Below are 11,233 nucleotides of genomic sequence, written 5' to 3'. Positions count from 1 at the left end.
GCATGGTAACAATGATAATGGAAGCCAAGTGCTAATAACGATTAGCTACATGTTATGAATGATTATCTAAATGCAATAAAATATGCTAGAAATGCCTACTAAGTATTAGCATTTGATCAAACATGTACACAAGCATTGCCATTTAGCAACTTCTTAGCAACCACCTAACAATGCCATAAACGTTTGACTTTCTCAAGCCAACATCAAAGTTTATCAATGAACTTTAGATTGTAGTTATATTCATCTTTTTTGTCGTGCGACAGTGAAAACGAAACACCACCTCAACAATATAGTCTAGCCTATGGTTCTAAAAGAAAAATAAACAAATAAATGAATAAATAAAGGAGGGTTCACTTATCCAGGATGTGCATTGTGACCGAAATGGATAGCAGGAAAGCAGCCGGCTCTTGCACAGGAAGTGGGCTGAATGCGAATGTTTTATGGCCTTTCATCTCCTTTAAGCAGAAACACTTTTGAAGAAAAGCTGAAAAACCAATGAAAGCCACCAAATGTATGCTTGATATGTATACCGAGTGCATGTTTGGCTGACTGAAATGTCTATTGAGTGGCAGTATCGTGTTGACAAACTGAAGTGAACTGACTCACAAGGGGAAAGAAAGCCCAATTGTCTTTCCCTCACAATGGCGCAGCACAGACAGAAGGGAAAGAGTGTACGGAGCAGATATTTACATGCTGTCAGCCAGGCTTCCTGTCTTTGTCAAGCTTAAAGCATTTTTTCGGTCACTTGTGTAAGATCCACTCTTTCCTGTGTAGAGCAGGAAAATGCCATGTGATTACAGTAGTACCAAAACAGGACAGAAAGGAAGTGTTTAAAATAGGCCCTCAAACTTTGACCCTACGTTTTTGTGCATTGTGTCCATTTACTGTGTAGATTACAACGCTCACCACTGCGCAAACATATTACAGGCTACTTCTGTGGACATGAGTTCACTTTAAAGTTTGTATATTGTTTGGATATTTAAAGAAAAATGACTGAGCCAGCTTAAATATCGTGTCCCATTTGGAGCAGATGCGGTGGAAGAGTGGCAGAAACAACTTGATCATGACTTCAAACTTAATGAGAGGAACTGGGCGTGTGTCTGTGGCGTCTGCTCGGTCTCTGTGGGGCATCAGGCTGAGAAAAACCCTCAACCTTGTCTGAAGAATGCTGTGGATTTACTATCGGCCAAATGATTATGTTGGAAAAGCACTTTTGATGTTAAAGGATTTGCTCGAAATGTTTTCTGCTCTTCTGTGAGATGCTTTGATTGAAACCGACGGGTCTAGTTTGGTAAGTTTTTTTTCCATGAGAACGTTTTCTTATCAAGGAATGAGAGCTTCCTGAGGTGTCGGGTCGTAACATTTGGGCTTGTTTCTTTCTCTTTATTTTTTAAAGTATGTTCAGAATCTTCATAGCATAGAAAACACTCACAGAAGATACTTAATCACACTTGTTCTGTTGGCTTTGATTTAAACTTCAAAAGGATTACTTCTGCTGCTTGTTTAAACTACTTATTTAAAATGAGTTGAGACAACACAATTCTTAATTTTTTGGGACAAATTAATTGTTTTATGTTTAATCCATTTAAATGAGTAAAAATGATTGTTAATTTAATCTATTTGTGTTGGGACAACATGGAGGAATCGTGTGGAATTTTTTTTTACTGTGTGCTACAGTTGAAACCAGAAGTTTACATACACTCGAAAAAAATTTATCTTATTTTTTTTTTAAATGTCTGATGGTAAATCATACTGAACGTTTACTTTTTTAGGTCCGTTAGGATTACCTAAATGATTTACATTTGCTAAAGGCCAGAATAATGAGAGATTTGTTTTAAGACTTTTTTTTAGTAATTTCTAGACAGTCAAAAATTTCCTTGGTATTTTTTAGCTTTGCTTTTAAACTGTATAACTTTGGTCAAATGTTTTGGGTATCCTTCCACAAGCTTCTCACAATAGTTTAAAGGAATTTTGGCCCATTTCTCTTGACAGAATTGGTGGAACTGAGTCAGAGTTGTAGGCTGTCTTGCTCGCACAAGCTTTTGCAACTCTGTCCACAAATTTTCTATAGGATTGAGATCAGGGCTTTGTGATGGCCACAAAACATTCACTCTGCTGTCCTTAAAACACATTTTAACTAATTTAGCAGTATGCTTATTGTCATGGTCTGTTTGGAAGACCCATTTGTGGCCAAGTTTTAATTTCCTGGCTGTCTTGAGATGTTGCTTCAGTATTTCTACATATTGTTCTTTCTTCATGATGCCGTCTATGCTTTGAAGTGGACATGTCCCTCCTGCAGCAAAACAGCCCCACAACAAGATGCTGCCGCCCCCAAACTTCACAGTTGGGATGGTGTTCCTAGGCTTGTAAGATTTCCCCTTTGTCCTCCAAATGTAACACTGGTCATTAAGGCCAAACAGTTCAATTTTAGTTCCATCAGACCACAGGAATGTGTCTCTAGAAATTACTCTTTTTCCCAGTGTAATTAAGCTAATTGTAATCTGGCTTTTTTGTTGATTCTGTCTTTTAGATTTTCCTATTTTGTCATCAAAGGAAGCAGTGTGTTTAAGGTTTTCCTTAAATACTATTCTACATTTGAGCCTCCAATTAACTCAAATGTTGTCAATTAGCCAATCAGACCTTCCAAAACCTTGACACCATCATCTGAGCTTTTTCAGAGGCACAATAATCTTATTGTAACTTGACTTTTAAGAAAAGTTATTACAATGTCTCAAAAAATATTTCTCATTATTCTGCTTTTAAGCGTAACAGAAATAAATTTGATTATCCTAACTTACCAAAAAGATTAAAAAAAAAAAAAAAAAAAAGAGTCTCATTAAAATCTGACTTTTTTAAAAATGGTTATGTGCCTTTTTATACAGTGTATATACACTTCTGGTTTCAACTGTATATGTACTGTATTTTTTTGAGTGTGAGGACATCCTTATATATGTAGTAAATTAAGGAAATATATTTAATTAACAAAATAATTTATTTAGTAAAAGTTTATAAGCAGAACAACCTAAATGGGTTTTGTTGTTTGTTTTGTATGTACAAATGAAGGAAGTGTAATGTTTAGTGAGGGAAGTAAGTGAGATTTGTGACAAACAATCATAAACAAATGATGGGAGGAATTCTACACACTCGGAAAAAAATGTAGAAAATCTGTCACATGGGCGGTACCTTTTCAAAAAGTATATTTTTTGTTCTTAACAGGTTAATAAATATCATGGCTGTCCCGATCAGGTTTTTTTTCCTTTGAGTCTGATTGACTCGAGGACATTTGATTTTAACTATCTACCGATACTAAAACACGATCCGATACTTCTATAATACATAAAAAAAGAATAAAGAGGAGCGAAAAAAGAAATCTAAGATGTTCCTTATTTTAACATTCAACATCTCTGTTAAAAACAGAGCACTTCTGTGAGGTAAAGCTTGAACAATCAAGTAATAAATAACATCAGTTCTTCACTTTGGACTTTAGTGCAACAGTACATATAAAATAAAATCTAATATATAACAAATAGCTCCTAAACTTAAAATATCCAGCAGGCAATCCCAAGTTTACATATCTCACAGTTTGCTATGGCAATGTTGTCGTCATCAACTTTATGATACCTCCAGTGTACAGATACTGTATACTCACTCTTTCCGCTTCAAGCTGCTTCCGTGTTCTACTTTGCTGGCATTTAACCAATAGCGTCTCTGCAACAAAGTGTTGTCATGCCGCACGCATTGCCGTTTCTGTGTGAAGTCAAAATATATATATATATATATATATATATATATATATATATATATATATTCAAGTTCTGAATGGAAGGTAACGTCCGATTCTGATTAAGTCTAAAATTTCGTTATCAGGTCAGATTTTTGATCACGTAATTGGATCTGGACATCCCTATCATATATTTATTGCCATATACCTAACAGTATATATGTGTATCTCATAGTTCCATAAAGGTATAAAAGCGATACCTTAAACCAAGGGTCACCAATCCTGGTCCTGGAGGGCCGGTGTCCCTGCAGGGTTTAGCTCCATCTTGCCTCAACACACCTGCCTGGATGTTTTAAGCATACCTAGTAAGACCTTGATTAGCTTGTTCAGGTGTGTTTGATTAGGGTTGGAGCTTAAATCTGCAGGACACCGGCCCTCTAGGAACAAGTTTTGTGACCACTGCCTTAAACCTTAAAGCGATAAAAGTGAGCCTTAAAGGTAAAAACTGGGTTTCTGTAGGTTTCATCAAGTCAAATTTAAGACTTTTTAAACCCTTTTAAGACCCTTTTAAGATTTATTTCTAATGGCCTTGTATTATCTTGAAGATAATACAATAATATCCCCCCACCCCCCACCCTCACCACAGAATTTTATTTGGGGAATTTGCTGTAAACAATGTTTAACTGCTGTTGTGAGTTGTACAATATCTCTTTGCAGTTTTATGTTTATGTTTGAGTAGCTTTACTTAGACAAAGCAAAATTAAGACATGTTTAAAATGATTTAAGACCTACAGCACAACATTTTAGTGAATTTAAGACTTTTTAAGGCCTAAAATTTTGTAAGACATTTTAAGACTTTACAAGACCAAGCGGTGATCCTAATAAAAGTGTTCCCTGAAGGTACTAATGTCCACCTGGATAGTCCAAAAGTGTACCTTCTGAAAAGGTACTGCCCAGTGACAAATTTTGCACCTTTATTTCTGAGTGTGTATAAAGAATGTAAAGTATAATATTTAATTTCTTGATTTTAACATTTACAATACTCATACACATACAAAACTTATACACTTTGTATTTAATCTCACATGTTGTCTGATTTAGCTATTTTTGTGTACAGTTTAAGGATGACAAAATGCCTCCAAACTTGGACACCTGACACCTTGTCTTAAAATGCGAGATGATGGACAGCACAACTAGCCCCACCTCAGAGTCTGGCCTCACCAATGGATTTGTCAATAACGTCTTTAACATTTCCATTGACGAAGAGAGCAAAACCGAGATCTCATGGATTCCGGAGTCAAATTCCTCAGACTCCATTCTTCCCTGTCAGACTCTCAGAAGAGAAAAACAGGAACCCAACCGGCGCTCCAGAACGGCGGCTATCTGGAGGATCCTGCAGCGTCGCAAAGCCCCCTCTGACCCGGACAGGAGACCTCACTCGATGATCCTCCCCGGTGAGCCATCCTTCCTTAAACTGTCAATCACAAACAAAGTGAGGAACTTCAAGAAATTAAAATCCCCATCGGTTTTTAAAGGCAAAGCTAGTAGAATCTCAGATTCTAAATACAACATAGACTTGAAAGATGAAGGAGATGATATGTACATGTGCAAGGACTCGCCTTCATCAGAGTTCAAGAACGTTTTTAAAAACAAAGCCAAGAGACATTCGTTTGCTGGACATACAGCAGATTTCTACTGTTCGTTCGAGGATATAGACCCATCTGGAACTCCAGACAACGTCCAAGAGGAAACCAAAAACACTGTTAGCAACCACAATGGCTGCAAGTTGTCAGAAAGGGTCATTTACACAAAGAAATCTCACCCTAACTTCTCTAACTGCAACAATTCCTCTGTGATTGAACCGGAAGACAGCTGTGCCAAGCAGAGCTTCAAGATACCTCAAAGAAGACGGTGGTCGAGGGGAGGCGATGTTTTGAATTACTTGAGAAGAATTTCCCTCAAAGGAAAAGGAAGCCAGACATTGGCGGAGAGTAGTTTCGAGTCTATGAACACCCTTGATAAAACTATTGATTCCGACTACGGCTCTGTCAGCTTTGAGTTAGTCAAAGATTTGAACTCTGCGCCTGAACAATCGGGAGTCGATGGCAAGAGCGGCCACTTCCGAGGCCTTCTCCGTTTTTTCAACACTGTGGCTGAGACTGCAATGAAATGGAGAAACTCTTCTCGCTCGTTCTCTCCCCCTGAAGGACAACAGTCACAGCTAGATTTGAGAAAGACTCAGCAGTCAGGAGAGCTCATACAAAACACACCTTTGCCGGTCAGAAGTGAACACAAAGATGATACCTCAGTGCATGGTAAATCCACGTTACCTCTTGACATGTGCAAGGTGGTCTCGACTGTCAATGACAAGGTGGATTGCTCTCCTCCTGTGGTGCTGAAGGCCTGGAGAACATGTCCGGACTCTCCGAGAGATAGCAATTCTCTGTGTAATAACTCGGATGAATCCCAGTCTCAGATCAGCTCTACTCATATCTCTTTAGCTACGATAGAAAGCCACCCGAGATATGAAGAAGCAGAGCCACCTGCACTCCTGAAACACTTGCCTGGCAAAACCGAGGATGAAAATCAAGATACTTGCATGGATAGGAAAAAATTTATCTGCCCGGAGGACATATTTAAGGTAATGTACGCTGATTTCTTGACTTCTGAATAAGACTTTTTCCAGCCTTTAAAACAGGGGTGACCAAACTCTGGAGGGTTGATGTCCTACAGATTGTAGCTCAGTTTTCCTAAACACAATGACCTGGTAGTTTCTACACCAGGGGTGTCTAAACTTGGTCCTGGAGTGCCGGTGTCTTCCTAAGTTTAGTTCCAACTTGCTTCAACACACCTGCCAGAAGGTTTCTAGTATCTAGTAAGAACTTGATTAGCTGGTTCAGGTGTGTTTGATTAGGGTTGGAGCTAAACTCTCCAGGACACCGACCCTCCAGGACCGAGTTTGGACACCCCTGTTCTACACTGTTAAACTTGACTCAGGTTAAAAATGACAGGACTTACAGGACAACACAAGTGTAATGGACATGGCCTAAGTTCATTCATTCATTCATTCATTCATTTTTTTTAGCTTAGTCCTTTTATTAGTCTGGGATAATTTGGCGGAATGAACCGCCAAATTATCCAGCATATGTTTTACGCAGCAGATGCCCTTCCCTGGGTAACATCCACATACACTCATCCACACTCCTACACTACGGACAATTTCACCTCTACTGCATGTGTTTTGACTGTGGGGGAAACCGAAGCACCCCAAGGAAACCCACACGAACGAGGGGAGAACATGCAAACTCCACACAGAAACACCAACTGACTATGCCGAGGCTCGAACCAGCGAACTTCTTGCTGTGAAGTGACAGCACTACCTACCCTGCTGAAAAATCCGGCTTAAACCAGCCTAGGCTGGTTGGCTGGTTTTAGCTGGTCAACCATGCTGGTTTTAGAGGGGTTTTGGCCACTTCCAGGCTGGTTTCCAGTCATTTCCAGCCTGGTCTTAGCTGGTCAGGCTGGGAGATGACCAGCTAAAACCAGCTTGACCAGCCTTGCAGGCTGGGAGCCCAGCCAAAACCAGCTATGTCCAGCTTAAACCAGGCTGGTCAAGCTGGTTTTAGTTGGATTTAGCTGGTCATTTTCCAGCCTGACCTGCCTAGGCTGGTTTAAGCTGGATTTTTTAGCAGGGATACTGGGCCACTGCATTGTCTGGCCTAAGTTTAGTTAACTTAAATAGATAAGTTGTTGTAATTAAGATTGATGTTGGTAGGACTTTATAAAGCAAGTGTAATGCACATGGTTTAAGTTTAGTGAACTTAAATAAGTTGTCTTAACTCTCATTCATACACACACTACACCAGGGGTGGCCAATCCTGTTCCTGGACATCTACCTTCCTGCAGATTTCAGTTGCTACCCATATCAAACACACCTGAACCAATTAATTAGGACCTGAACACCACGTGATAATTACAGGCAGGTGTGTTTGATATTGGTTGCAACTGAAATCTGCAGGAAGGTAGCTCTCCAGGAACAGGATTGGCCACCCCTGCACTACACTATAGCCAATTTGTTTATTCCATTCACTTATACCACATGCTTTTGGGCTATGGTTAAAACCAGGAGACAGTCCTTGCTGCAGCCCGCAGCTTGATGACGAACTGGACCAGTTCCAATTTGTAGTAGACAATCGTCTACACCTCCCTCAACCCTATACTCAACCATCACAGTAGTATGGGCATTACCTTAGTGGGCGCTACATTGTCCACTACGTATTAGACATGGTCCAATATGTCATCGTGATACAGGCTGCAGCGAGGACATCTTGTAAATTAGAGCACCCGAAGGAAACTTGACTCATGGGTAGTTGAACCAGCGACCTTCTTGTTGTAAGGTGACAGTGCTAACCACTGAGCCACCGTGTCGCCCCTTCATCCATTTGCACATATTTTTACTATTTAGAGCTCTGATTTTTGAAGCAGTTAACTAATATATATAAGTTCAACAGACTCTTTTTTTTAAGTCTAATAAGTTCAGTCAAGTAAAACTTTGATCTTTAAGTTATGTCAACACATTTCAAACCCAGATAAAATAACTTAAAATATTAAGTTGTAATAACTAATTGGCAAGGGCTACACGGTGGCACAGTGGGTAGCACGTTTGCCTCACAGCAAGAAGGTCAACTGAGACTCAGCTGGGTCAGTTGGTGTTTTTGTATGAAGTTTGCATGTTCTCCCCGCTTTCGCGTGGGTTTCCTCCAGGTGCTCCGGTTTCCCCCACAAGTCCAAAGACTTTGGTAAGCTAAATTGTCTGTAGTGTATTGAATGGGTGTGTATGGATGTTTCCCAGTGATGGGTTGCAGCTGGAATGGCATCCGCTGCGTACAACCTATGCTGGATAAGTTGGCGGTTCATTCCGCTGTGGGGAACCCAGATTAATAAAACGACTAAGCCGAAAAGAAAATGAATGAATGAACTAATTAACCAAATTCATTTTTTACAGTGTACTCTTTTACAATGTTCAGTTGTGTCTAATTGGAGTTGGAGCTAAACTATCTCCTCCAGGAACAATTTTGAGCATTCCTGTTTTAAAATCATCACAAAATATTATTCACAACCATCGTTATTTATAAAATGTGGCATATTTCTGGGTAAAAGTAAGGATAATAATGGACAGGATGTTTGTCAATGGATAGATAACTGATTGGATTGTGAAAGACGGCCTCCACACTCTCAGAAATAAAGAGCTGTTACTAGGGTGGTACCTTTTTAAAAAGTAATTTTATTAGTACATATTAGTACCCAAAGAGTAATATACACCTTTGAGGTACCAAAATGGGCCATTAAAGTACAAGTATGTATTAAGTACAAGTATGTAAGAACCATCCCTATCATTGGGCTGGTTACGGGCCTGCATTGTACTGAAGTTACAGTATAAAAACGGTATTTCTTTAGAAAGTACACTACAGCATGCTAAATGACATACTGTAAAATAAAACTAACTAATAATATAACATCACTGTGACAGAACTATCAAGCAAGTGTTTGAACAAGTACTTAATTTGCTGTAGATGAAAATGTGTAACCATGACAACAATCTGGCAATGTTACTTTGTTCTGTTAATTATAAATGTAGAGCAGGAACGGGAAACCCTTCAGGTCCACTTTAGCTCCTTCCCTAATCAAAAAACCTGAGGAATTCATTTAATTTAATCCAAGTCTAAATCTAATAAAAATCACAGGACTACTTGAAAATAACGAACTAGTGTGGACAGTGGACGAGCTTTACTTTACATAAAAAAGGGAAATTAATCAAATAAAAATGCTGTATTATGCATGCCAAGGCCAGGCCAGGCATGTACTCATACAAATCTGAAAATGTAATATTAATGTAATATGATTGGTGTCTTGTTTTACACAATACTGTAATTTATACAATTTATACTTTTTAAAAACATGCACAGTTTTCATTTTTAGGCATTTTTATGCTGCCGCTGTGTAAATTAATAACCAAAATCTCTTAAAAAGTTTCGTCGCCTTACATCAAGAAGGTCAATGGTTCAAGTCCTGGCTGGGCCAGTTGGCATTTCTGTGTGGAGTTTGCATTTTCTCCCTGTGTTGGCATGGGCTTCCTCCGGGTGCTCCGTTTTCCCCCACAGTCCAAAGACATGTGCTATAGGTGAATTGGATGAACTAAACTGGCCGTGGTGTATGTGTGTGTGAATGCGAGAATGTATCTGTTTTTCTCAATGTTGGGATGTGGCTGGGAAGGAATCCGCTGGGTAAAACTTACGTCGCAATAGTTGGCGGTTCATTCCTCTGTGGAGACACCTGATGTAGAACACCAAAACGTGCACTTTAAAACATGTTTTCCAATTTCCATTTTCAGGCCCCTGTTGTTGTGTAATGACCTAAATCTCATTAAAAAAAAAACTATTTTTCAGGTGAAATCTTTCATGTAAAGACAAAGTATAAACCTAATGTGGAATTATCTATGGCACATCTTCCACTTTATAGTCCATTAGTGAAAGCGGGAAAAGAAAATCATAAATATGGATGAATTATTGTAACCTGTGACTTATAATCAATAACTAATTAATTTAAAAGAATTTCCATCAAGCTATACCAACCATAGCATAAAGGAGTCATGATAGACTTCATAATAGATGTTCATAGACTTCAACATCTATATTTGAATTAAAGGTAGATCACCTGAAAAATTGAACAAATTTGTATATATGTCAGAACTATTAGCCCCCTTTGATTTTTTTTTTATTCTTTTTTAAATATTTCCCAAATGATGTTTAACAGAGCAACGAAATTTTCCCAGTATGTCTTATAATATTTTTTTTCTTCTGCAGAAAGTCTTATGTGTTTTATTTCGGCTAGAATAAAAGCCGTTATTAATTTTTATACACCATTTTAAGGTCAATTATTAGCCCCTTTAATCTATATTTTTATAGACTATTTAACAGACTATCGTTATACAATAACTTGCCTAATTATTGTTATTAAAACTATTATGTTCGGAAATGTGTTGAGATCTTCTCTCCGTAAAACAGAAATTGGGGGAAAACATAAACGGGGCTAATAATTCTGACTCCAACTATATATATATATATATATATATATATATATATATATATATATATATATATATATATATATATTAGTGCTGTCAATTGATTAAAAAAATTTACAAATGAATCGCACCTTTTTAAAAAAAATTAATCATGATTATTCGGGACTAATCGCATTTAAAATACTGAAACTTGTAATTTTGGCTATTCAAATGTAAAATTAATGTAAACGCAAGACAAAAACTATTTAAATTCAAACTAAAATTGTTTATTAGAATTAAAATTCTAAATATAATTGTTTAATAGAATTTTTGTTTAACTTGTAACACAGATTTCTTCACGTAAACAACATACCCACAATAAACCATCAAGATCCTGGCTTGACAGCCATATTTATTAAAGAAATTAAAACACAGGCATGTTAATGACA

At 37.9% G+C, this 11,233-nt stretch overlaps 1 protein-coding gene across 7 annotated transcripts in view; it reads left to right on the top strand.

The window, feature by feature from the left end:
- The first annotated feature begins 1,137 nt into the window (after positions 1-1,137).
- The window catches only part of arhgef9b (Cdc42 guanine nucleotide exchange factor 9b), a 102,490-nt gene continuing 92,394 nt past the window's right edge, over positions 1,138-11,233 (top strand). For all 7 annotated transcript variants that reach the window (XR_015506832.1, XR_015506831.1, XM_087280564.1 and 4 more), the window contains exons 1-2: positions 1,138-1,291; positions 4,839-6,362. Coding sequence is in view for 5 of the 7 variants with exons in the window: in XM_087280564.1 (XP_087136690.1) it covers positions 4,899-6,362 (1,464 nt within the window). In the remaining 2 variants the exon portion in view is untranslated. The remainder of the gene's footprint in view (positions 1,292-4,838; positions 6,363-11,233) is intronic.

The sequence above is a fragment of the Danio rerio genome, chromosome 14, assembly GCF_052040795.2.
Source record: "Danio rerio strain M-AB ecotype USA chromosome 14, GRCz13ab, whole genome shotgun sequence".
NCBI classification, from domain to species: Eukaryota; Metazoa; Chordata; class Actinopteri; order Cypriniformes; family Danionidae; genus Danio; species Danio rerio.
Note: the sequence above shows the minus strand (reverse complement) of the source record. Positions and strands in the feature narration are given on the sequence as shown.